This window comes from Musa acuminata, chromosome BXJ3-4, assembly GCF_036884655.1.
Source record: "Musa acuminata AAA Group cultivar baxijiao chromosome BXJ3-4, Cavendish_Baxijiao_AAA, whole genome shotgun sequence".
NCBI lineage: Eukaryota > Viridiplantae > Streptophyta > Magnoliopsida > Zingiberales > Musaceae > Musa > Musa acuminata.
The window spans coordinates 5,554,112-5,581,526 of NC_088352.1; the positions used below are offsets into that span (position 1 = coordinate 5,554,112).

General features: G+C 43.0%; 4 protein-coding genes across 6 annotated transcripts; 3 read left to right on the forward strand and 1 right to left on the reverse strand.

The window, feature by feature from the left end:
- Nucleotides 1-697: 697 nt before the first annotated feature.
- LOC135582354 (large ribosomal subunit protein uL1-like) lies at nucleotides 698-5,077 on the reverse strand. 3 transcript variants are annotated; one of them, XM_009397370.3, is made up of 6 exons: nucleotides 5,008-5,077; nucleotides 4,758-4,795; nucleotides 3,491-3,710; nucleotides 2,704-2,869; nucleotides 1,560-1,765; nucleotides 698-997 (listed from the first exon to the last, which is right to left on the reverse strand). In XM_009397370.3, exons 2-6 carry the CDS (start codon nucleotides 4,760-4,762, stop codon nucleotides 944-946), a joined length of 651 nt encoding a protein of 216 aa, XP_009395645.2. In that variant the 5' UTR covers nucleotides 4,763-4,795; nucleotides 5,008-5,077; the 3' UTR covers nucleotides 698-943. The 3 variants fall into 3 exon arrangements, with proteins under 3 accessions (XP_009395645.2, XP_065001530.1, XP_065001531.1); XM_065145458.1 differs by having other exon boundaries at nucleotides 4,917-5,019; XM_065145459.1 differs by lacking the exon at nucleotides 5,008-5,077 and adding an exon at nucleotides 4,873-4,939.
- A 1,038-nt stretch (nucleotides 5,078-6,115) lies between these two features.
- Nucleotides 6,116-10,171, forward strand: LOC135636038 (leucine-rich repeat receptor-like serine/threonine-protein kinase BAM1). The gene is made up of 2 exons (XM_065147568.1): nucleotides 6,116-9,218; nucleotides 9,532-10,171. The coding sequence occupies exons 1-2, from the start codon at nucleotides 6,599-6,601 to the stop codon at nucleotides 9,930-9,932; spliced, it is 3,021 nt and encodes a 1,006-aa protein (XP_065003640.1). The 5' UTR covers nucleotides 6,116-6,598; the 3' UTR covers nucleotides 9,933-10,171.
- A 6,032-nt stretch (nucleotides 10,172-16,203) lies between these two features.
- Nucleotides 16,204-17,470, forward strand: LOC103981588 (uncharacterized). The gene has a single exon (XM_009398339.3). It carries the CDS (start codon nucleotides 16,260-16,262, stop codon nucleotides 17,304-17,306), a length of 1,047 nt encoding a protein of 348 aa, XP_009396614.2. The 5' UTR covers nucleotides 16,204-16,259; the 3' UTR covers nucleotides 17,307-17,470.
- Nucleotides 17,471-22,339: 4,869 nt separating this feature from the next.
- LOC135635014 (uncharacterized) lies at nucleotides 22,340-25,031 on the forward strand. Its single transcript, XM_065145806.1, has 2 exons — nucleotides 22,340-22,705; nucleotides 23,064-25,031. The coding sequence occupies exon 2, from the start codon at nucleotides 23,238-23,240 to the stop codon at nucleotides 24,504-24,506; it is 1,269 nt and encodes a 422-aa protein (XP_065001878.1). The 5' UTR covers nucleotides 22,340-22,705; nucleotides 23,064-23,237; the 3' UTR covers nucleotides 24,507-25,031.
- The last annotated feature ends 2,384 nt before the right edge of the window (nucleotides 25,032-27,415 follow it).

The following is a 27,415-nucleotide window of genomic DNA, read 5'->3' on the forward strand; positions in this document are numbered from 1 at the left end:
TAGGAGCAGCCCTGTCACTCTTTGCCCTCACCTTTGCCGATGGAGTCCCTAAACCACCACTTTTCTTAGTACCGAGAAGAACCCTTCTCCATCAACCATCCTCTTCCCTCTTCGAAATCCTCTACTCCACCATTGTCACGAGGTGCGGGACAAAGAATGAGGCAAAGGCGACAACTATCGAGGCAACGAGAGATGAGGAAAGAGACTAACGATAACAAGATGAATACAACTATTGGTATAATCAAATATCCAAATTAGACATATTTTTTATTTTCTTACTTGCTAATGAGAAAATAACTAATCAACATTCGTTCACCAAAGAGATCGATTCCCTTACCTTTATTAAAAAATAATTTTTTCTTCAATTCCTTTAAATATATTATTAAATTAAAATATGTTATATGTAGTTTTAAAATATTTTTTATTCCTTTAAATGTCAAATCTGGGTGATATAGGGATTTTTTTGACAATGACAATGACAAAAAAAAAATTCCTTTAAAAAAAACTTCAAATTATTTTTAAAAGAAATTTGCCCACAAATCTGGGCAATATAGGGATTTAGATTTTGAAAACAAAAAATTTGGAAACTGTATGTACACTGCGTAGCTAAGGATTCAAATGCATAACGTGATTATCACATCACTCACAACTCAAGATAGTTAATCAGCATGGCAAAGAAAATTAGTGGGACACAAAATTCCATACAAATCCATGCATTTGGTGAACCGTCTCTTCCATAACAACAGAAACCAAATAATTTGCAGGTGTTGACACCCTCCGTCCACAGTGCTCAAATAACAAAATTTTGATTAAAATGACGAAATAGGATCTTCGAAAGTGCTTAATACCCTCAGTCCTTCCATACTGCTTGATAAACAAAAGAAAAGGGAATGCGACAGCAACAATCTATTTCATCCGTCACCAGCCGAGGCAAAGGAGCTGCTTAGAACACTCGATACGGCTTTCCCATGGTGCTCTTCAGGTACAAGCACCTGACCTGTAAGAACATTGCAGTCAGTACTGCAGTATCTCCGTTTAACATGAGATGGTGACTATAGATCGATTGCACAACAAAAATCTTTAGTAATCAGAGCCATTGTGAACTTCGAGATCCCATGGCTGACAAGTAGTAATAATTATTCATTGATAGAACACTTGAATCTACAAAAAGATATTCCATGTTACAACTTACAACTATGGTCAAAAAAGATATTCCATATTGTGAGTCCTTTCTAGCAGAGGAATACTTATTGTAATCCAACATATAGGAATACCAACCTTATTTAATAAGCAAAAGACAAATATATATATATATATATATATATATCATCAAGATAGATAACCAGCTTTTAAATACCTATATTCCCTAATTGATCTTGATGAGTATGACATCACTTTCTACACGAAAATCCGTGGATTAGTTCCTATTAACATCAAATGATATTACCCGAACAAAAAAATCAAGCCCATTTATTTACAAGGAAATGACACAATGATTTAATTAGTTCCATAGCAACTAACATGAAAATAATCCAATTGACAATGACAATTTTACCCACATTTTGCCAGTTCTTCTTCAACAAAGACACAAGGAAATTCACGCTGAGCTGCACATTCTGAAAGATCTGCTTCTCCTCCATCGCACAGTTGCCCACAGCAACTCCCATGCAAAGAACTTTCTTAAGTTGAAATTTTACCATTGCTTTTGTCTCGTTAACCTTAGACTCCAAAGATTCCTGGTGAGTAACCAATGTAGGAAACTTCCCTGCATAACATATCAAAGTCAAAACTGTTATCAGAGAACAACAAACTATCAAAGAACAGACTCCCCACAGTAGCATATATATAACTAGATCAATCAACAGATTACAAAGATCTTAACACAACAAAACCAAGAAAAAGAAACACATGAAAACATTACAAGGTTCTCCAAAAATGCTGCCAGATTACCATTTCGAGCTAACATTGAAGTTTACCTTGGCAAGTAAAATGGATAAAAAGCAGTGGCAAAAACAGTGACTGTCCGGCAGTTAAGAAATTCAATTTAATCTTGAAATCCATGTGGATCAACTTCTTTTCCATTAATTTGAAATTGATGGTTATCTTTGCCTATATTCTCATCAGCTATTCATTAAATTGGATCAGAAATCCGTTGCAATCCTATGGCTTTCTAAAAAGGAAATGACTCTATAACAACCTAAAATGTCTGAAACTATACAAGTTAATAAGCATTGAAAAAGACATTGGACAGTTACATTTTTCTGCAATTTTCAGTCTGATTTTCGCAGGGATTTTTGCTAGGTATTTTCCAAAGGGCCTTAAAACTATTTTAGAGTTCAAGCAAGTTAAGCAATTGCAAACATAACCTTCAACACTCTCATCTAACTTTACAATATATGAGCTAAGCTTAAAGGTTCTGTTCTTCTGCATACATCATATCAGATCAAAACAATCCAATAATTACTCTGTTATGATTTTTTAAATTCTTATGTTTAGATGGCTTTATAACATAGCCAGTAACTTCTTGAGATTGCTATTGACCTAAAGTCATGTTGTCAGTATTCTGATGCAACACTATTATTCCTTTTCTCACAAAATTAAAATGCAAAAATCCACAGGAAAAACTAAAAATTTGAAAGCTATAACTGCAACATGATATTTCCAAATTCCAAAGAAAATAAAAGTTAGTGCTTTAGTTCTTGCCTGCCTTGTTAAGACCAGGGCCAAGGAGACGAGGGATCTGTTTGATAATAGCCTCTGATGCAAGAAAAGCATGGTACTTCTTTGCAAGTTTTTTAACCAACTTTTTGTTTTTGTTCATCTTTTTTAAGCCTTCCACATCCATGTAGTCAAGTCCTATCTTCTCTGCCTAAAGGTGACAACAGCAAGAATTAATACAACACACTGCAAACAGATGCATGAAAACATGAGAATCAGAATCAGACAAGCATCCTAATATGATTCTACAAGAAGATAATATGGAGTTATAGAAGTTCACAGAAAATATTTTTACTACATTTATTTCTGGTTCAATATTGAAATAATGTGAAGAATACCAGATAAAGCAAAATGTTCTATTAGTTTCATCAACAGATAGGTTGTAAGAACCATAGCTTTAATACCACAATCAAAGAGGGCGACAAGTATAGATTTACATGTATGCATATGATGCACAAATATTGGACATTGTTCATGAGGATAGATACTATAACCTAGGTAACACTAACTGCCATTATATTACAGAATGCATTAAAAATAATAAAACTTGCTCTTAGAGCATTTGGATATATAATGAATCGAAAGTCACTTAAATGATTATACAGTACAGTATAAATAGTTAAATAAAGTGCTAGGAGCAAGTAAATGATGATGAGGATAGTACAAGCAATCCTTCTCAGATGGATCAGAACAATTCATAATATGGGACCCTTTAATAATTCTTTTACCAAATAAATCTACATGAGAAATATAAACTTCCAATATGCCTTACCTCCTCCACATGTTGAGCATCTCCAAGCATGCAAACCTTCATTTTAGGGCGAGGAATATGGGGTAGCTTCACAGATCCACTGAATCTCTTGTCCTTTTGGGGATCATAATTTTTCAGCCCAATTTGCAACTCCACTGTTTCAATGAATTTACGTTTCTTCTCCCTAGAATCACCAGCAACTTGGGAGATTGCTTCCCTCAGGACATCACTCTGTAACTTGCTGTAATAATAATGATGAATTCAAAATAGTAAGTTAAACATGATACATACATTCAAAAGAAATAAAGCTTCCCTACAATTACTGTGAATTAATTAAATCATAATGAAAATGGTAATAGAAAACCAGTGCTTCAAATGAAGATATTTCAAATAATGTAAAGAGTAAACCCACATGATTATTATAGTTGCAGCATAAATAGAAGCAAACAAGAACACAGAAGATCACTTGGTGCGAAAAGCAAAATTAGATTTGTAAAAAAAATAGGACCAACCCGACCATGAGAGGAACCATCTTAGGGTTTTGCGCTATGGAGGAGCCAATCAACAACAACATAGTTGTAAATCCCAACTATTTGGGATTAGTTACATGAATCTTTTGCCGTCATTAATATCCATGTTCATGAGATCTAATATAGTTTTACATTGTCGGTGACCTAATGCAATTTCATCTGGGCTTATGATCGGCATTGGAAATGTTATAAGAGATCTTGTCAATGACAAATAAAAGCACAACCAAATTCCTCATAGAAGTTATATATTAAAAAAGAACATTATAGTAGTAATGTGAAGCTCAATGGTTACAATGGCTAACAACCATACTACTTAGTTTGCAAACAATCATAGCGAGGACTGTTTAATATTGCCAACATGACCATGTTGGTGAGCTATCTACAACATATAACTTCTCTTTCATGCACGAAAAAACACCATGAACATCAAAGAGCAACAGCGTGTATATCTCTAGTAAGTGCTAATAGAGTAAAACACCAATAACCAAGTCAACGACAACATTGTCCAGAAATCTATTCGAATTTGTTGCCAGATCTTGATGATCCCCGAAAAGAGGGGGGAAAAGGGGCAATAATAGAAAAGAAGATACTTTGGCGTTCTGCTCTGTACAAACAACAATTCATGAATGATTCATTTGCGCTACTACTACTAGTAGTAAAAAAAACCCTAACAAACAGCTAGTGAATCATGAAACAAGATATCGATCCTAAAAGAACAAGGAAGAGTGACCATCGTGCATAAGATATTCTTGTAGCACCTCATTCTTTAGTCGAGAGCCTCTTCCCTCCTTCAAACCTTCAAGAAACCAAAGAAAACGACGTCAGCCCCCCGGCCGAAAACAAATACAAAAGAAAATGCGATGGAATCGCCACCAAGAACGAAGCAAACAGATCTAGCACGCAGCAGAAAAGATTACACGGCGAACTAGAACGCGATTAAAGATTAGATTGCAAGAAGCCTAGAGAGGAACATCAAGATGGACCACGACACGGGTGCAGCAGACTCACCGAGAGTTGCGGGAGCGACGACGAAGCGGGCGGCGGATGATGGATATATAATGATCTCGCTAGATTTGAACCCTAAATTGCAATCTTCTTTGCCGTTGGATTTGGATCCAACGGATGATTCGTCTTCCAGCTTTCTTAAGTAGATGTGCCTTATGCGGGCCTCACAATGGGTCGGGCCGTAACACTGCGGACTTGAAGAAAATATACAGACAAAAAACCACGACTGATCGTAAATCCCGGTTCGGCATAGATTGACTCGATTCGAGTCCAAACCTTTTTAGTAATCGGATTACGATCGTTGAAGATATCACTATAGCTGTCGATGAATGTACTAACATTCCACTTCGAACAATCCTTCCATCATATTTAAAGAAAGTAGAATTACGATTGTGGAGTATTTCTTATCGACTGATATGTCGATTTAAGTTATGTGACGAGTAGTCATCGGTTGAGGCTGCTGTGCTTACCGCTGTCAGTAACGACAAGCACATCGAGCGAGTGACCAAATGCCAATACCCCATGACGTAAGTTCAACCGGGATTCTGGGATTGTGTGAAGGCACGCAGCATCCAAAGGCCAGATGATCTTTTTATGGCGTTTACTCGTCAGGGGGAAGGAGAAATGCTGGCCTTCTACTGTTCTGTTTTCTCGAGGAACAGCGTCGGCTCCCTGTAGATATATATACGCACTTTGTGGAGGAATCCATGGTTTGGAGTCGGATGCCGACGACGGTGGGCTGCTTCGCATTCCTTGGCTTCACCAAAATCTATTGCTTACTCAAACATGCTATTTAGATTCGGTGCATGCAGTGTTTTGTGCTCGCAATGCATCAAAGATTCGCGACGCCAAGATCAGGTGTCGTTTTGATTTCCAGGATCAGATGACTCCTGAGTTCGATGTTAGATGCCAATATAGCTTCTTCGACATTGGCTTCAATTTGTTTGTCCTTCTAGGAATGGGCATTACTTGCATCCAAGCTTGTGGAGCCATTGTTCGACTGGTCATGGTTCCATCAAATCATCGGTACTAATAATATCCACACGGCAAAATTCCTCCTCACCCAAAACCACCCTCCCCCCCCCCCCCCCCCACGTCATTTTCAGACACTCCTACGGATCTCATCCAGATGCCTGCTCTCCTGCATGCAGAAGAACCAGGTGGGTGTGAAGCACAAGGATCATCTCGCTTGTTCCGTCGCCTCTTGTTTCCGCCACCGTCACCGGGCAGTGCCCGACTCCCTGGCTCTTCTGGTACACTCACAGTTGCCTCCCTCAGCATTATTTGAATGATTACGCATAACAAGAGCAACACGTCCCTTCTTCCTCTGTCCTCCTCCCCCGACTTCAGACCAAATTTCCAACTCCTCTTCCGGTTACCAACACTATATTAAAAACAAAGAATAGAACAAAGCCCTTCTCGATTCCATAACCCACAAAACCTCCATGAATTCACAAAAAGAATTTAAGTTGCGTCTCCATAAAACCCACGGCGTCCAGCCGACACTCCTCGGTTCCACTACGAAGCTCGGTCTCAAGAGCTCGATAATACCATTAGATAAGATCAAGAATAGGAGTGCGAGACAGACGAGGCAATGGCGTCGCTCCACCGCCGCCGCCGCCACCTCTTCCTCTTCCTCTTCCTCTTCCTCCTCGCCCTAGTGCCATGGGCTGCGGCAGCGTCGGAGGACGTGCCGGAGGCCGACGCCCTTCTCGCCCTCAAAGCCGCCATCCATGACCCCTCCGGGGCCCTCTATGCCTGGAACTCTGCCGACGGCCATTGCTCCTGGCCTGGCGTTGCCTGCGACCCTATCCGAGTCTTCGTCCTCTCCCTGGACCTCACCGGTCTCAACCTCTCCGGCACTCTGTCCCCGGCCGTCGGCCGCCTCCACCACCTCGTCAACCTCTCCGCCGCCTCCAATTCGCTATCCGGTCCCCTCCCTGCGGAGTTATCTCGCCTCTCCAACCTCCGCCACCTCAACCTCTCCAACAACCTTTTCAATGGCTCCTTCCCCTCAGCTTTTTCGCGCCTCAAGAACCTCCTCGTCCTCGACCTCTACAACAACAACCTCGCCGGCACCCTACCGCCGGAGGTCTCCGAGCTCCCCAACCTCCTTCACCTCCACCTTGGCGGCAACTTCTTCTCTGGTGTCATCCCGCCGGAGTTCGGCCACTGGGAATTTCTCGAGTACCTCGCTGTCTCCGGGAACGAGCTCGGTGGCCCCATTCCACCGGAGCTCGGCAACCTCACCCGCCTTCGCCAGCTTTACGTCGGCTACTTCAACAGCTTCGAGGGCGGCATCCCGCCAGAGATCGGCGGCCTCTCGGAGCTCGTTCGCCTCGACATGGCCAACTGCGGCCTCACCGGCGAGATCCCGCCGGAGCTCGGCAAACTCCAGAACCTCGATACGCTCTTCCTCCAAGTGAACGGCCTCTCAGGCAGATTACCGCCGGAGCTCGGTGGCCTCCGCAGCCTCAAGTCAATGGACCTCTCCAACAACGCGCTCACTGGCGAGATCCCCGGTTCCTTTGCCGATCTCCAGAACCTAACCCTGCTCAATTTGTTCCGGAACAAGCTCCACGGATCTATACCGGAGTTCGTCGGCGACCTGCCAGCGCTGGAGGTGCTCCAGCTCTGGGAGAATAACTTCACCGGCGGAATTCCCCGGCGGCTCGGTCACAGTGGCCGGCTCCAGATTCTCGACATCTCGTCGAACAAGCTCACCGGGACCCTGCCGCCGAACCTCTGTTTCGGCAACAGGCTGCAAACCCTCATCGCCCTCGGTAACTTTCTATTCGGCTCGATACCGGAGACACTTGGCCAGTGTCAATCCGTCAGCCGGATCCGAATGGGGGAGAACTACCTCAACGGATCGATCCCTGATGGATTCTTCAGCTTGCCCAAACTCTCCCAGCTGGAGCTCCAGGATAATCTACTCGCCGGCGTGTTTCCAGACACCGGCGCGGCTGCCATCTCTCCGGACCTCGGCCAGATTAACCTCTCCAACAACCGGCTCCTGGGGCCGCTGCCACCGTCTATCGGTAACTTCTCTGGCCTCCAGAAGCTCCTGTTGAACCAGAACCAGTTCTCCGGCGGCATCCCGCCCGAGATTGGAAGGCTTCAGCAGCTGTCTAAGGTGGATTTTAGCGGCAACCAGTTCTCCGGTCCGATAGCAACCGAGATTAGCCGGTGCAAGCTTCTAACTTTCGTGGACCTCAGCCGCAACAAGCTCTCCGGCGAAATCCCACCGGAGATTGCCGGTATGAGGATCCTGAACTACCTGAACTTGTCTAGAAACCAGCTCGAAGGGAGCATTCCGCCGTCCATCTCCACGATGCAGAGCCTCACGGCGGTCGATTTCTCCTACAATAACTTCTCCGGCTTAGTCCCCGGCGTCGGCCAGTTCAGTTACTTCAATGCGAGCTCGTTCGTTGGCAATCCCGAACTCTGTGGGCCGTACCTCGGTCCCTGCAGCTCTATGATTCATGGTGCCGGCTCTGTTCATGCAAGGGTGCCACTTTCAGCCTCCTCTAAGCTGCTGTTGGTCATTGGTCTCCTCATCTGTTCCGTTGCCTTTGCGATGGCCGCCATCATGAAAGCGCGGTCTCTAAAGAAGGCCAGCGAGGCCCGAGCGTGGAAGCTCACGGCTTTCCAGCGTCTCGGCTTCACCTGCGACGACGTCTTGGATTGCCTCAAGGAGGAGAACATCATCGGTAAAGGCGGGGCGGGTATCGTGTACCAGGGCATCATGCCCAACGGTGAACGGGTGGCGGTGAAGCGGCTCCTCGCTATGAGCCATGGCTCGTCGCACGACCATGGGTTCTCGGCCGAGATACAGACGCTCGGCAGGATCCGGCATCGCCACATCGTCAGACTCCTGGGTTTCTGTTCGAACCACGAGACCAATCTACTGGTCTACGAGTACATGCCCAACGGGAGCCTGGGGGAAGTTCTTCACGGTAAGAAGGGCGGCCATTTACTCTGGGAAACCCGGTACAAGATTGCGGTGGAGGCGGCCAAGGGTCTCTGCTATCTTCACCACGACTGTTCGCCACTGATCCTGCACCGGGATGTGAAGTCCAACAACATCCTGCTCGATTCAAACTTCGAAGCCCACGTCGCAGATTTCGGGCTCGCCAAGTTCCTGCTGCAGGACGCCGGTGCCTCCGAGTGCATGTCGGCCATCGCCGGCTCCTACGGCTACATTGCTCCAGGTAACTTAATTTCTCGCATGCGGATTCCGTCGATGGTCCAGTTATGGAAGTAAAGATGAATCCATGCATGGAAAGCGTTCATTTGGCCAACCATGAATGGTTTGTGGTTGCCGTATTGGTTGTATCTTCGCGTGCTCTGTTTTCTCAGGGTCTAATTACGTGAGTGTGCCTTTCCATATCATTAGGTTACGAATCAAGTCCGGGGTGTAGAACGCCTGTCCTGCTCTTATACGAGGGCTAAAGTGGCGTTCCATCGACAGTCGGACTACCGGAGATAGTTCTTTCAATTGACTCCTTTTTGTTGGTCCCGCAGAATACGCATACACGTTGAGGGTGGACGAGAAGAGCGACGTGTACAGTTTCGGCGTGGTTCTTCTGGAGCTGGTGACCGGAAGGAAGCCGGTGGGCGAGTTCGGTGAAGGCGTCGACATCGTCCAATGGGTTCGAAAGATGACGGACTCCAACAAGGAGGGAGCGCTGAAGATTCTGGATCCCAGGCTTCCCACGGCCCCCCCGGACGAGGCCATGCACGTCTTCTACGTCGCCACGCTGTGTGTACAGGAACAGAGCGTGGAACGCCCCACGATGAGGGAGGTTGTCCAGATTCTTACGGATCCGCCGAAACAGGGAGAAGACCGCGAGACGCCCATCAAGGAAGCGGAGCAGCAGCAAGCAGCACAAAGCACACCACCGCCTGATCTCCTCAGCGTTTGAATTGCTGGGGATCCAAAAGTTTTGCTCCACGCAGGGCTGGGGAGAACTCTTCTCTACGGCTGAAGCGGTGGGGGGTTTAGGTTACTACGTAATTTGGTTTCAGGTCCTCTATTGTGTGCGTGATCCTCGTAGCTCTTCACATGCTGTGCTGCAGGTGGTGATGGTTGTGTAGACATCAAGGAGAGTTGTGGTTCTCTGTTGCCTGTTCATGGAAATTAGTAGGATGAAAAGTTTATGGATATCATCCTTGTGTGTGAGGGTGTAGGAGAATGTTTCCAAAGCTCGACTGAGTTGCTTTGACTCCCTGTGGTCTAAACAAAAAAAAGGAAGAGTTCTATAGAAGGGTTTAATGACAGGGAGAGATTTGGGTGGAATTTTCTATTTTATTATTATTATATGTATTTTTAAATTCTTCCATCATCGATTCATTTCAATCAAAATCATTATATATATATATATATATATATATATATATATATATATATATATATATATATATATATATATATATATATATAATTATAGGTCAATAGATGACCAAAAAAATGTAAGAAACATGAAACACATCGACTGTTTAGAGACATGAGGAAAGGGGAAAGGTATCTTCCAAAATATTCTTAAGGAATCAGAATTGACTTACCTTCCAAAGACAACGAAGAAAGTGGAGGAAATATAGCTACTACTAACGCATCTTGATAATATTCTGTCTAAATCAAAACCATGTTCACAATATTCTGAATGGCATATTTGAATTCCGAATCCTGTCATATTTGATTCATGTCAATCAAACCCATGTTGTGTAACATTACATTTGTATTCACCTAAAAGCCTACTTGAATCCATATCAATGGCATATTTGAATTGTCCGTTGATGCATTTTAAATAATCACCACTATCAAAAATAAAATTAAATAACTAGACAAATTTAATCTAAAAAATTAATAAAATTTAACTCGACATATTTATATGTTTAAAATGATAATTCAAACTAAGAAAATATTATTCTATCTCGTCTTGACTATCTTTGTTTAACTTGGTTAATACGGGAAATCCTTCCTCCTGTATAAATAGGAGAGGGATATGTTAATGTATTTAAGTTTTTTTATTTTTTTAATAAAGCTTCTTCAATAATTATTCTTATCTTCTATTATTTTTATCATGGTTTCAGAGCAGTGAGAAAAGTGAAATTTCGCTCTTGCCTTCGGCTAGTGACCAACGTCGTTGAGAAAAGCAAAGCTTCGCCCATGCCTTCGGCCAGCGACCAACACCACTGCCGCTAAATTCCTAAGAGGCTCCGCGGTCAATCCTTATATTCCTCACCGCGATAGTCTTCGTTGATCTGCCAACAATTGACGAATTTAAAGAAAACGAAAGGAACGCTCGTGCCCTCACAGCAATAGCAATCGCAGCGATATGCTCTTGCTCTACTCACGAAGCCTCTCGCTCGTAAACTATTCTTTACGTCGATCTAAGATTGGTATCATTGACAGGAGAAAAATCCTCTATTCTATTAAGAAAAATCCTTCCTAAATAGGAGAGGGACATGTTAATGTATTTAAGCTTTTTCACTTTTTCAATAAAGCTTCTTCAATAATTGTTCTTATCTTCTATTATCTTCATCAAATACTAATCCATCAAGCTAGCAATATCTCTCCATTAAATAGACTTGGATGTATCGAAATACCATGCCTATTTACATACTTATAATGACAATTTAAGCTAGAAAATGTTATCCAATCTTTTCTATAAGACTCATCTAATTAATCAATTCATAACTCCAATCTTATATACTCAGTACAAAGTAAGAGATAAAATTAGTAATTTAAATATAATTTAATATTTTACATAGATTATATTTAAGTAGATAATAGTAATTTTATTTTACAATTTAAATTAAAACCTTACATATTAAGTTTAACTTATTCAACTTGAGAACAACCCTCGTGAGTCACTCACTATATGCAATTCAATTTTCAACTTGAGAACAACTTGTAGTTTCATCTTTTGAACTGATTGTACAGATGAATTTTCTTTCAAGTAAGATGTTTCTTTAAAGATCGACCAAACAGGAACATTCACATGCCACCTGTGTACTTGCCGTGTTTTGCGCAGCAATGGCCTGTCACTTCATGCCCTTCTCTTCTCCATCGTAATCAACCAGACTTTATTGTTGTTTATTATTATTGCTTTTCCACTGACTTTTTGTTCCTTGTGACGCGCAGTGCTCGCCGAAGCATTCCTTCCTGCTTCATCAACCTTCACGGCAGGAGTCACCTGCTCAATGGAGAGACCGCACGCGCAGCTTGCAGCCGCCTAAAGGAACCCTGCTCTTTATGGTTTCGTAAAGGAGAACAGTCTCCCACGTACAACCCGGACGGCAGTAAACCCACTGAGGCCGAGAGTTTAGGGATCCTCTTTTATCTCTCTTCCTAGTGCCTACATTTCCCTTTAGAAATAAAATAAAAATCTTTTATTCTTTTTCTCTAATGTCTCTCCACCTTTATACGGACTTTAGCATCGAGGAGGATGCTGTGACATGACCTAACTGAGTTGAAATCATAGTTGATCGGAGTACCATCAATTAATAGGCCAACAGTACGCCGCAGAATGCGATTCTATACTTGGTATCTGAGGAGGTATGATCTAAGAAACCCGTTTATTATCCCCGAAAATGAGGGACAGAACTGCAGGACCATTTGCTTCCTTTTGTTTGCTAGATTACAGTTTATATCAGTTCATTTGGGCTACAGATTCTTCGCACTTGGGTGGAAAGATTTCTTCCATCAAATCAGCTCCCGTAGAAAAGGAAAGAAAAAAAGGAAGAGGAATGCATTAATTATAGTACAACATCTCTTCCAGCTTTAAATGTGTGTCTGTGCTTGCACCTGCATCTTCCCACGTGCATGCGTACTTGGCGCAGGCAACTCGAGCAGCTTCAGTCGCTTACCGAAAAAGCTGTAAGCAGAGTCAGTCTACTTACAATCCCTGCAAGTAAAGACAACTCAGATACCGACGCATCACCAACACTGGGCAGCAGAGTCGAACCAAACAATGTCAGATTGCTACCAACCAGAAAAGATAAGCGTAAGGTGCCGGCTTCATCTCTGCTCTGCTTCCTTGCAATGGGGTAGCTCTCGAGTCATTTACCTGGACGATCAACACAAAAGAGAAGAAACAGCTAGAATGCATTGAGTTTACTACTGCATGTATCTACTACACCTTGAAGGCCTCGTTCTGCGGGTTCGTATCTCCTGAAGGCATGGCGTTATGCGGAGAGATGACACCGATCGAGACGCACAACAACAGGGATGGACCACGGCTTCCATCCCTGTCCTCATCTTGTAGTTCTCGCCGCCCCGGCCGTCTGCCGTTTGCCATACTAATATGAACCGGTGGCTGCAGTGGATACTGCCCGCAAGCAGCAATCGTGCTGCTCTCTCACGAGGAGTCCACATCGGCCAACAACAAGAGGCAGTCATGCACGTCAGCATTTCCCCGTGTGTCAGCGTATCGCACTGGAAATGGGACCTGGATAAAGCTTGATTCGAGTCGAGGATGGCAACATGGTGCGACTGGAAATAGGCACGGGAAATGTATGCAGCCTTATCGTGACACCTATAAAGCCAAACCTTTCCCACCAACTTTAAAGGATGGGAGACGAAAGCATTCGAAGCCAGAAGGTCATGTGACTCACAGGACGTAAGAGGAAGGGACAGCATCCAGCCGATGCAGCCCCACCCCATTTCCGTGTCCCGAGACGTGTCGAAAGACTCGAGGACAGAGAAGAGGAATGGGTATGCACTCAACAGCGAATGAGAATTAGAGGTACTGTGGCAACGTGGACTCCAGCCTGTGATGCAGTCGCGTACTGTTTCAGCTTTTGTGACCTGTCCTCTTTCAATCATTCAAGCGTACATCCAAAAGCCTATACGTTCTTGTCTTCTTCCCATGGGCTCTAATTGATCCAGCCTTTTAGACCCTGCTACGAGAGAGGAGGTTCGTCGCTGAGCATTCTATGATGAAGACAAGTAGAACAAACAGTCTATGATCTCATGCTATATATGCATCTAAAAATCTCATCACTTCATCACCTTGACAATCTCTACTTTGGAAATCAATCAATAGAGGGCTTACAAGAAGACATGGATTCTCTGCATCATCCGCTGACTTCTCTTACGAAAGAGAACAGAGATAATGCCGTCTGCTCTCTTGGGATCCATTGTAAGAACTAATGAGCGACGGAGAGAGCAGCACAGCAGATGGTGTTGGTGTTGCCATGTGAATTCACATGTCCTCTACATCACAAGTCCATATCCAAGACGTTCTTGACAAAGGGTTCGATCGATCTGATAAGTCCACCACTTCCCAAGTTTGAGATTCAGAAAATGTAGCAGCGAGCGAAACAGAAGCCAAGAACAGCTACCGACAGGACGGGGTGGGAAGATTTCACTTTGGTGAAAGGCTGGAGTTATCGAAGCATGGGCACGAGCGAGGATTCCGAGGGCAGAAAAGGGCGCTCCTCGCCAAGGGCCAAACGCCAACCAGCTTGCTCCAATCGCCACTGATATATCATCAGAGATCACGAATCCGAGAACTTGATTCATATCGTTATCATCTTTTTCTGTAAAGATATTTTACTCCATCTTTCTCTCTCTAGCAACAATATATCACAGATACATTATTTGATCTTCTCATGATTGATAGGAGACTAATCAATCAATCAATATTTAAAATCTTCCATCATAATTTTTGTTATATTTTCATTTTTTTATTTCTTGAGTAGACAAAATGAAAAAATTTTTGCATTCTTTTTATTTCTTGCCAATTTATGAATATACAAAATATTTTTTATACTAATTAAAATTATTTAAATAAAATGATAGACTAAATTGGTTCCGTATCACATGATCGTTTTTGCAAACTCAAATTATCCCCCTGAAACAAATAGACAAAAATCTAAAAGTTAGAAAGAGAACCAAATGTTGTCCAAGAGTCGATCTCCACCGTTATGTGGAGGCTATGACATTGTACACAGTGGTAACCAAAGTATATTGGCCCATCATAATCATGATAAGCTAAGATGGGCTCTAAAGAAGTTTAGAGCCATGACATATTCAAACGGTCAGTAGTCCATGCATGCATGCTGGATAACAGAGCATGGCGGTTGTGGTCGGTAGCCATTCTACGTCGTTAACTGCTGAGACTTGGTCGTGTGCGAGGTTGAACGGTTCAAAGGGAAGATGACCCTATGGGAAGGGAAAGATCCCACTTTCATATCTCACACACACACACACACACACACACATATATATATATATATATATATATATATATATATATATATATAGAGAGAGAGAGAGAGAGAGAGAGAGAGAGAGAGAGAGAGGCTAGTTCTTTGTCTATGTTTCTTTCATTTGAGCTCATCTCTGCCCTTGCAATATTTCTTACCTCTCTTCTATAATCCGTGCAGATAGGTCAGGCCGCTATGCTTTAAAGCGTTGTTGAAATGTCTGCTACATGACTCGGCATGAGTTGACAGAAACGAAGAAACTGGTTTTCTTCGTCTCTCGTTCTTTATGGTCGCCGGCACTTAATTGTGCTGTCGTAAAGGAGTCGTAAAGGAGCCTGTTGAAGCTTCTTAATTGTGCTGTTGATTTGCTTAGCAGCTCAAGAAAAGTGCGGCTTACTTCATGACATGGAATTGGTCAACCAGCCCACGTTCTAAACAAGAAGGTGAGGCCTGCTTCTTCTGGTGGAGGTGAAGACTACCATATATAGGAGGGATTACAATAGGTATCGTTGCCCCCATGAGTTGGGAGGGGAAATAGATGTGGTGATGTGTTGCATGAACTGCGAACATTTTCTATGTACATACGTGCATTATGTATGTTTATGTAAGATAAATGTTTCAGGTCCTGATTTAAATCACTAAACTCACAACGACACACCATGGTGGTATTGATACATCAAGAGGTCCATTACTGTTGTCGTCCGTCAAGTCGTGATTGGAATGGGGACGTAAACTCGCGCCTCGCCTACCTTAATTGTTAGCCATCTGGCTCTTATCGCATGGGGACGCAACGTGCCCCTGATACACGGGCGGCTCCCGTTTTAATACGCCGCTTCGTCTTCGGGAAGGAAACGGAACGGGTCCCAACGGTTACTTGGTCAACGATAGCCAGTCCGAGATTGCTCGCGCTGAGACCATCATCCCTCGCTATTTAAACCCTAACCTCTCTCTCTCTCTCTCTCTCCAAACGCCGTTGGTAGCCTCGCTCCCACGTCAACCTCGCACCAAGCAATTGCCACCGCCTCTATTTCCGTCGGATGACGACCACCGCATCCACGGACGGGAGAGTCGACGCCGATCCGAGGCTGCCGTCACCACGGCGCCGCGTGTGCTTCTCCTTCGCCGCCTACGCTAAGGCCGTCGTCGCCCACCTCCGCGCCTCCGGCGTTCCCGTCGCCCCCGGCCTCTCTGACGCCGAATTCGCCGCCGTCGAGTCTGCCTACGGCTTCAAATTCCCACCCGATATCCGCTCCGTCCTCTGCGAAGGCCTTCCCGTCGGCCCCGGATTTCCCAATTGGCGGTCAGCCTCGCCGCAGCAGCTCCGCCTGCTCCTCGGCCTCCCCGCCACCAGCATCCTCCACGAGGTCACCTCGGGGGGCTTCTGGCCCAGGGCATGGGGCCCGAGGCCACAGGACCCCAGCGTCGCAGTTGCCGCTGCTAAGGTCGTACTGCGCCGGGCCCCATCTCTCGTACCGATCTACCGGCACTTCTACATGCCCGCTTCGCCAAGCCTCCCTGGGAACCCGGTATTCTACGTACGAGGCGGCGACGTCAGGCCTGCGGGACTCGACCTCGCGGACTTCTTTCAGCGCGAGCGGCCGCGGGGGTGGACGGCGGGTGCCCTGGCGCCGGCTTGGGTGGCGACGTCGGCCAGGAGGGTGGAGGTTTGGACGGAGCTGTCGGAAGAGAAGGTGTGGCAGGAGCGGAAGCGGGGCGGCTCGCCGTGGGAGGTTAGGGTGGATGAGATGCTGAAGCAGGCGGGGCAGCGGCTGAGAGAAGGGGGATGGAGGGACGAGGAGGTGGGGGAGATGGTTTTGTGGGGATCAGACGGGTACGGGATTGGGGCGTCCGCCGCGGCTGACCCGGCGGCAGTGCTGAGAGACCAGGAGGGCGTGCTGCGTAAGCTGCAGCTGCTCTCCCTCGCGTTGCTTCGCAGCGGGTGGGGCGCCGACGACGTGGTCGAGTCAATGGGATGGGCGAGCGTGGAGGGAAGCGAGGGCGATTACGGTGACATGGGATGTGGGCCCTCGCAAAGTGAGAGAGACACACATCCAGATGGCGCCACACTAGTGGACACGATTTAAATCGCGACGCAAAAACATTGTGGGTGACGGTGATCCCGTGAACTGTGAAACCAGATCGGAATCTTTAGTGCCAAGAAATCGAAGGGGCTTTAATTACCTCCCAACACTTACAATTACTCTACTTGTTCTGTATTATATTTCATAGAGCAACAAACATATATACATATACTGGCCATGCCACCCCGTAGCCTTTGGGATGCCGTTGTGTCCTGCGGTCACTGATCACGTAATAGAAAATGAAGACGACAAAAAAACGTTAGGAATTGAAGTACTCATGGCATTTGTGAACGCACATGTGCGTTCACAAATTCCGCCGGCACGCGATTGATTCCCTTCACGGAAAAGGTTTGACGATCTATTGGCGTGTGAGAAAACAAAGTTCAGCTACCATTCGCATGGTCTTCATCTCGGACACTCGCGTTATAATGAACGCTGAAGTCAAAGTGTCTAGCATTTGAAGCCGAGTCAAGGATGAATTCGGATTATATATATACGTATATACATTCATATATATATATATATATATATAATTTTGATATGACCCATATCCGTTTGTGTAGGATTATCTGAGGTGTCTTTGAAGTAAAAACATCGAACTTTCGAGATGTCTCCGGGATGAAGTGAAAACATCATCCATATCTATTTCGCAACCTGATGCTTTTGTAGCCCAAGCTAGTAACCTATGTGAGTTATGAGCGTGAGTGATCAAAAAATGATTTCCCCCTTTCATTATATTGAATATAAGCTTTCATACTTGGACGTAAAGTGATAGAATATTTTATGAAATATTTTATGATGAGGCAACCTTTAACGGTCTCCCCTTGACCTCTTATCCATACGGATAATAAGGAAGGGGACAATCCATAATTATCTACTTTAGACTTTTTACTAACATGGGCAGACAAGTAGAAGGTAGCCTTCATCTTTCTTTACCACCCTAAACACCCCGTGACAATTATATATTGGATGACGATTAGGTAACGATGCACTCTATATTATTTGTTCTCCCTAAGGTGTGTTTCGGGACTCTTGTAAGAGGGATCCAAAGTGTGGCATTTAGTTCTTCTAGCACATCGAGCTTATGCCTCTTTGATTGATTCTTCAACTTCGTGCATTAGGCCAACACTAACAAGGTACGAGGGCACCTACTTTTTAAATTAACGACCTTGTCCCTCGGTATGAGGTTGCTTGTAAGAGGGATCCAAAGTGTGGCATTTAGTTCTTCTAGCACATCGAGCTTATGCCTTTTTGATTGATTCTTCAACTTCGTGCATTAGGCCAACACTCACAAGGTACGAGGACACCTACTTCTTAAATTAACGACCTTGTCCCTCGGTATGAGGTTGCTTATTATCGACAAGCTCTCCTTAATAGAGGATTAATCCCTGCTAATGTTAACATAACCCTTTTCAAGTGTGGAGGGCCATGGGCGAGGGGTGCAAGCACCACTGGTTGCAATCCATCAATAACTCATCCCTTGTATCGTTAAGGGACACCTTGATCGAATGGGGTTGAGTTTTTGACCATCGCATATCTTCCTAACCTAGTTGGGTTTATTGACTTCTATATGACTTATTGACCATAGGTGAGGAGAGGGATGAATTTCTTAACCACCATATATTGAGTGAAGGAGGGAGTGGGGATTTTCGACCTCTGTGGCTTGGGTAAAGTGGGTCAGGTTTCCCAACCTCCATGACTTAATGATGACTATAAGCAATGAGAGAGTTGGGTTTCCAAATAATTATGCCTCACGTGGGGGAGGGGGTCGGGTTTCCAGATCTTCATACCTCAACGATGATTGCAGGTGAAGAGAGGGTCAAGTTTCCTGACTGCTACACCTCGATCAATGGAGGGGGTCAGGTTTTCTGACCACCATACCTCGAGTGAAGGAGGGGGCTAGGTTTTTCAACCTTCATGCCTTGACGAGGATTATAGGAGAGGAGGGAGTTGGGTTTCTCGACTTTCATGACCTCCATGCCTCACTATAGCATGCCTTGGGTGGATAAGGGGGTTGGGTTTTCTAACTTTCATGGCCTGGTGGATGGGGTTGGGTTTCCTAACCTTCACGGTGATAATCGTAAGTAAAGAGAGGGTATGGTTTTATGACCATTGTGCCTCAAGCGGCGGAGGATATTAGGTTCTCCAACCTCCCTTGCCTCAGAAGAATGAGGTGGTCGTGATTTTTCGACATTCATGACTTCCAAGCCTCGGTGATGACCATAGGCAAGGAGAGTGTTGGGTTTCTTAATTAAGGCATCTCAAACATATTTTATCTTTTGCCTCCCGCTTTGACGAGTATTTTAGTCGTTGCACCTCGAACACATTTTGTCTTGAGTCTCCCATAATGACGAGTTTATTATTACATGAGTCTAGTTTTTTAAAAATGTGCAGTGAGTATATTTTATCTTGTGTCTTCCACTATGGTGGGTTTCTTTTGACGCAAGTTAGGTTTTCTCTTATGCCTCCCACCATAATGGATTTTTTTTTTTATATAGGTTGGGTTTTCTTGATGCATGTCCCTTGAGCATATTTTATTTTGTGTCTCCTATCATGGTAGTTTTCTTTTGATGTGAATATGATTTTTTTAACTCACGTGCCTTGGATATATTTTATCTTGTGCTTTCCACTATGATGTATTCTTTTCTAATATAGGCCAGGTTTTTTCTACTCACGTACTTCGAGCATATTTTACAATATACCTGCTACTACTGTAACAGGTTTCTTCTGACTCATCGAGTCTCTCTATCCAACTTAGTCCATGTGTCTTTTGCTTACTGCGTTATTCAACTTATCCATCTCTTCTACCTTAGCAGGCCAAGGTATCATTCTGGATATAGAGACTCAATCAAGTTGATATACTTTTTTTAAAGTAATAAACCTTTCTTACCTTAGTTTGCAACACCTACATCTTAAAAATGTATATACATTTTACAACTAATGACAAATACGTGGTACACTAATACTCGATGCTCGAGGCCTAGTCACCATGACTAAATCTCTAGGGACGTCTCAGGAGTAAAACTTCTTTAAATTCATAATATTTCATGTTTCAGTAGCACCATCCCTTATGTTGTCCCAAGGCGATAGGTTCTATCTCGAACAACCTTGATGACTCGATATGACCATTCGTAGTTTATTGCTAGTTTACTATAAGATCTAGTTAGGTCACTAATTTTATCTTTTAGAAGCACTAGGTTCCCTAGTCCAACTCCCCAAGAGAAAACACCTTGATTATACAACTTATCTACTGTTTTCTTATATTGCAATACTCTTTAAGTGTACTTTTACTCCAATCTCATTAATTAGGTTAAGTCTAGCTCCAAGTCCTTTTTGAAGATTTCCTTGTCAAAATTCTCAACATTAGGTATTGGAAAGACTATCTTGAGTTGCAAGACAACTTCAATACCAAAGGCTAAGCTGAATGGCGATTCTCGCGACTTGATCTTAGATATTATCTGGAAGCCCATAAGATATTTGGAAACTCATCCTCCTAAGTACCTTTTACTCCAATGACTTGCTTCTTTAACCTTTCGAGAATGACTAAGTTGATGACCTTAGTAAGACTATTGGTCTAAGGATGAGCTATTGAGCTAAACTTTAGATGAACTCCATACGATTGACAAAACTTCTTAAACTTCACATTGTTGTTGATGATGGCTCTCAGAATTTTGGTGATGGTATTCTTTCATATGAACCTCTCAACTTACTTCTTGATGATTAGCACCATTGTCTCAATCTTCACCTACTTTATAAAATAGTTAATTCCAATGATGAGAAACCACTATTGGACTAAGGCTAGTGGAAAGGATCCGAGGATGTCCATGGGTGAAAGGCCATCTATAAAAGGGCATTTCATGATGAAAATATTGGGCTCTCGAGGTATTGCTAACATGAAACCGGATGTTATGAGAAGTTTTCCAACCCGATCTCTCGACACCTAAGTTAGTAATTTGAGCTATATAAATATATGTAAATGGTAAAAATTGATCCCCTTTCATTACGTTCGAATATAATTTTTTTAACTAATTATAAAAATAAAATATTTTATGATAAGATAACTTCTAACCATCTCTAACATTCTACTCTTTGATCATTATCAACAACATCAGACGGCTAATGGATAGTCTCCGTCAATTTTTTATTTTTTTTTGTTACTTTGGATACATCACGTGCTGAGTAGACGTCCATATACTCATTTGTCATTGGACAGCAACGAAGCACGTTTAAGAATACCAGCACGCTTGAGTTTTGTTGGTTGATGGAACGTAACGTTCGACATGGTCGCCCCCACCATGCCTACCTGACATTTCCACTCAACAAGGTGGATTCCTCACGCGGACCTCACTACTATGGACCAGGCGATGCAGCCGAGCACCAATTAATTTCCGGCTAATCCAACGATGCTGCCTAATCCCACAAATTCGGTCACCTACGCTACATATATTAATCAGGTGAATTATATCCCAATAAGATTTATATTAGCGCAAAGGATGCGAAATATTTTTAATATATAAATTTATTTCATGAACATAGAGTTTATTTTCATTCTTTGCTATTACCCCGTCAAACAGGAAGCATCAAGTATAAACAGTAGAATAGCCTTCATGGACGACGACGACGTCGACGGCGACAAATATTAACACGACACGGCCTACAACCTCGAGAACAGAGCTTTTATTTTTCTTTGGAGTTGGTGTGGCTGATTTCGTGGTCTGATCTCAACGCGTCTGATCCAATCTGAACCCATGTCTCGTGAACATTCACGTTGATTGGGTTGACCATGATCAGCTCCTCGTTTTCTTGATCGGCTGCAAAATTAATATGAGAGTCATAATTTGGGACACTGTATGATGAGTCCGTGCGAAAGGTATGTTTACCCAAAAGGGGAAAAGGATCTGTTGACTTTGTGTTGTCATGTGAGTGCTCCAAGTGTGTCAGGTTCTATGGTCGGAAGGCTGCTCATCCTCGTTTGCAAGACTCATCGTCGAATAAATATAGAGACAACGAAATTAGGAAAAGTCCTCTCCAATCGCTTGTTGTTGCGTCGATGTAATTGTGGGAGGACGACGCCGGGGTGCTTCTAATCGAAAGAACAGATGGATTGAGTTCGATTTGAAGAAGCAATCACCGGCCGTGATCTCTTTCGATCAAGGCACGTCAGAGAAGATCGGGTCCACTGTTGAGCTTGTTGAACCTGATTCCAGCTGCACCCACAGCTCTGACCAAGGAATTAGGTGGAGACTGTTCCTGCAGCTATGGTTGCTTCTAGGAACGCATCTTCCAACCTTTGACCACGGGAGGCCTCGGTAAAATCATCTCTCTCTCTCTCCCTCGTCTGCGTTGTCATCTTCGTCCCCCTCCATCAACGGGCCGTGGGCAAAAAGAAAGAACTCCTTCAGGTATGTTGTGCTCCTTGCTCCCTTGTGATGCTTTCCTCAGTTTTTGATGTGCGTTAGTCTTTACCCAGGCTCTGTTTCTGGTTCTTCTGTGCTTTGGTGGATGAATATTAGGATTCGGGTTTTATTTTCTCTTTCTCTTCTACTACAGTAGTATGCCATTTTTTCCCTTTTTCTTTTTTGTGTGCGATCATCAGCTTCTAGTCTAAGCAGGCTCCTTTTGCATCAGAAATTATCCAACTGTTTAGTTTTATCCTCTCTCTGTGCTGTGAACATGTTATGTTTGTGTTCTTGGAAAGAAAGGAACATGTTATGTTTGTGATTAGCATCATCTCACCATCTACACCCTACTACTGTGCAGTGAAATCAGCTGGTAGGGATTGCTTCATGAGATTATTTGCCTCTTCCTGTGGAGGACAGGCACTGGTTTTAGGTGGCTTTGTTGTGCTAGAGGAATAGACTTGCTATATAGGACAAGGGGAAAACTATTACGACTTGGGGAGAAGACTGTGTTTGGTTATTTAGGAGAACCACCATGCTGAGGCAGGTATCCAGTAGGAACCATAGACGGAAAGGGGAGTTCAGGGCAAAGAATGCTCTCCAGATTTGCATTTTTGTTGCTGTTTGTGTCTGGCTGCTATACCAGATGAATCACTCTCATGCTCGGAGGAAGGCCTATGCGGAAAGCTTCGATGAAGGGCAGTCCGATATCACGAGGTTTGGCAGGAAGGACCTCCTCCCTAGCACAGGCAACGCAGATTCTGTGGTCGATGCCAAAGTGAAAGAAGATGCTGAAGTCACAGAACAAGATACCGAGCATGAAGAAGGTCCCGAGAACCACAGGACGGATGGGCGAGATAAGGTGAGAGGTGAAAACACTCCTCGCGAAGTGGGCGCCTTTGAGGATCGAGAACACGATGAGCGGTCTCGTGAGGCCCGAGAGAAAAGTTTCAAAGGTGATGACGCGTCCAGTGAAGTGGTCCATTATAGTAGCCAAGACATAAAACACGAAGAACTAACTCAGCAGGCACGAGAAAGAAGCTTCAGAGCTGATGATGCTTCTAGTGCTGTTGATCATGTCGTTCAAGTTCAGGAACCCGAATCTGAAACTGAACTGTTAGATTCATTTAAAGGAACTAATTCGAGTGTCATTCATGAGGACAATTCGACTCTCCCTAACATTGAGGATGCTACAACTGCAGATGTTCTCCAGAAAACAGAACAGACGAAGGTAGACAAGTGGAATTCTTCGAGTACCACTGGTGAAGCTGATGAAAACATGGAAGAGCAAACTGATTTAGGAATTGTAGATCACATTGACAATGAAACAAAACCACAGACATATGCAGCAAATGAGTCTGTCAGCCAAATAGAATTGGGGGTCAGATCAATAGATTTGCCAAAGAATCAAATCAAAGCCCATGAGAATCATACTGCAGTATCTGAAGATTGGACAGAAGCTCAAGAAAACCAGACAACATCGAATGTAAATCAAACCAGCTTACATCCACTTCAAGGTATAAATTCTACTGCTAATTTGCAAACTCCATGGAAAGAGGACAAGACAGAGAACACAATAATGATACACAAGTCAAATAAAACTGCCACACCAGAAGAATCAGAAGAGAGCTCTGAAACAACTGCAATCAAAGATGATCACAAGAAGGTCCTGCTCCAACAATCCAAGGATTACTTGCATAGCACGGCCGCAGGGGAAAAAAAAGACAAGCGAGATGGTCTCTCCGGTTCGAAGGAAATCCAGAGCAAAGTAGAAGAGAGTGGCAAAGAGGAAGCTGCAGAGTGATTGTAGGTAAAAGTGAAGGTGCTGTTGATTGAGTTTTAATTCCAGTGCAAGCAACATCCATGTGATCTTTCTTGGTTTGCTTCAGTAAGGTATGGGAGCCAATACTTTTCTCATTTGCTCATCCAACTTGTGTGTTTCTTGTGCCATTCCAAAAGTATCTATGTGTTTTTGCATAGATCATCTTACCGAAGACAATCAGATATGTTTTAGATCTGGCCAACTAAAAGTCATGCCATGGTTGTCTGTCGTGTCATATTGACAGGCAACGAACAGCTAAACCATGCAAATCTATTACCTTTCGTTAGCTGTGAAATCATTGTACCAGGAGATAGTTATCTGTAATCATCCATGGCATGTCTTGAGATCTATCAACATCCTGCATTTAGTGCAGCGAACTTGATGGAGAATTGGCCGAGCAGCGTTTGTGGTTATTGGGCTTCCATGGATTGTGTATGGTTTAGGTAAGCAACTAAACATATCTCGAACCCATATAATGATTTAATACTAAATATATTTCCTTATCAAGATGGCTGTCTGTGGCTTTATAATCTTTGTACGTATTAGATGGCCAATCTGTCCAAACTTTGTACTCTCTGATGAATGATGCAACGATAAGAATGCAAATATCAGTGTAGTCAAAGGTTGGTTGGTCTGCAAGAAACCAGTGAACAAATGCTTGAGATACGTTCTTCCTTCCGCCATTAGATATGAATGCTTCGTCAATTTCCGGCCATTTGCGACTGTAATCATTCACACTTGTGTGCTGTGCTCTCGTGAAACCATCGATGCTTACAAAGGCATCCAAATAAAAGCATGGTCGAGGCAAAAGCTGCGTCCTTCCCGCTTCATAATGAGTTCTCATGCGCCCCCCACACGAGACACAAAACATCAACACTCTTTGAGTCCCAGTAGCCAAAACAACTTAAATTCATCAGCGCATGCACTCTGTGCCTTCCATCATTCCATATAATAATATCATGTCAAGTCTCATTGTCAGTTCAAGGAATGATGTTACAATATTATTATGCCTCGATGACTCTAAACAAACTAAGCATCGAAGGAAATGACATAATATTTGCTCAAAGGAAGGATATGAGCACCAAACAAGTCCTGCTCGAAGCTTCATTCCACATTAACATATGGTGGTATCTAAAATATCTCCATAAATAGAGGAACAACACAATGTTGTGTATGCGTGACCACTAAGCAGCCACATAATATCCAATCAAATAGAATAGCTCCGAGAACAGCAAGCGTCTGACAAGAAACACAATCTTGATCTGCTTATTTTTTTTGTTATGAGAGAAGATATAAAGAAAGCCAAGATGATGTCTTCCTATATTGCACCATCTAACAAGCATTCATTCACCTGTAGGCAGCCAGCCCCCACATGCATGTCTACTACCTGTTGTGGAGGCGGTTTGAACCAGTCGGGACCATCCTCTTCTCCTCCACTGTACCATTGAGAGGAGGAGAGACGAGCACTGGCTGCTGCTGGGTAGACGGCAACAGCGCACTCTCTCGAGCAGAAGTCGTATGCATGGAGATGACAGATACCAGAATGATCGCTAAGATGATAACTCTACCTACAGCAGCCATTGACTCTGGAAGGAGAAGAAGAAGAAGAAGAAGTGGTCGCAGTAGTAGTAGTCGTCGTCGTCGTCGTAGTAGTAGTAGAAGAAGAAAGTGGAGAGGGTAAAGGGAGGGAGAGGCTCTGCCATCTCTAAAGAAACTGAGCCCAGCTGCTAAAGGAGGCCTCAGAGGTAGAGAAGTTAATGGGAGCCACCTCAAAAGAAAGCTTCGATCACCTCCATGTATTTAGTGCCAATCTCTGCACGAAACAAAAAGAGCTCCCTAACTCCTCCAGTATGTGCCTCGTTGTAAGAGCTGCCTTCAGAAGAAAGCAAGGGTAGAGTTGTGATAGGGCCAAGAACTCAAGTCTCTTCCAATGAGTACGAATTATTTACTTTGATTAAGTGTGTCAACTTTTTATGATGGTCAAGCATTAACTGCAAAGGTGGAAGTACCAAAGTGCAGACACAACATATGGCCCAATGTAGGAGGGATGACATTGTTGTTCGCTGATGATCGTAAACTATCCACTACTTACAGCCATATCTATCATTATCTATCATTCTCATGGTTCTAATCTAATGGAGATATTTTGATTGGGCGAATTTTCAACAAAACTTTTTTTTTTCTTCTCTCAGAAAATTCACATTTATAAAATTTTATAATAGTATCTTTTTTATTTGATAAATTATACAAAATCCTAATAATGAGGTTTCACCAAATGGAGCCCTCATATTTGGTTTTTAACGAAGATATTTTTTTCAGATTTTTTTTATAAAATAAAAAATACAAAATATCTTAGAATTAAGTGCTACTAGTTTTGAAGAGGATCGGATTAGTTTAATGAAAATTAACTTGAATTACATCTTAGTTATGCTCGATCACAACTTCAATAATATAAAATATTTTTATTTTAAAAATTAATCATCCTAAATTTATATAAATATAAAAAATAATAAATATATTAACATCTCACTCTATAGTTCCAGAGAAGTTTAGATAGGTTTGATGAAAATTTAAATTTTAAAGAGTTACAATAGAGTTATACTTAATCACGCATTCAATACAAAAATATCTTAGTTTTAAAAATTAAGCATGTTCAATTCATACAAGAAACATGATAATAAATATATTAAAATCTTATTCTAGTAGTCTAAAAAAAGCTTGATAAGTTCGGTGAAAATTCAAAGAGTTACGCTTGATATAGATTCAACACAAAAATATTCTATTTAAAAAATTAATTATCTTAAATTCATAAAAAAAAATAATAATAATAATAATAAACATATTAGGATCTCACTCTAGTAGTTCAGGAGAATTTTAAATAGGCTTGGTGA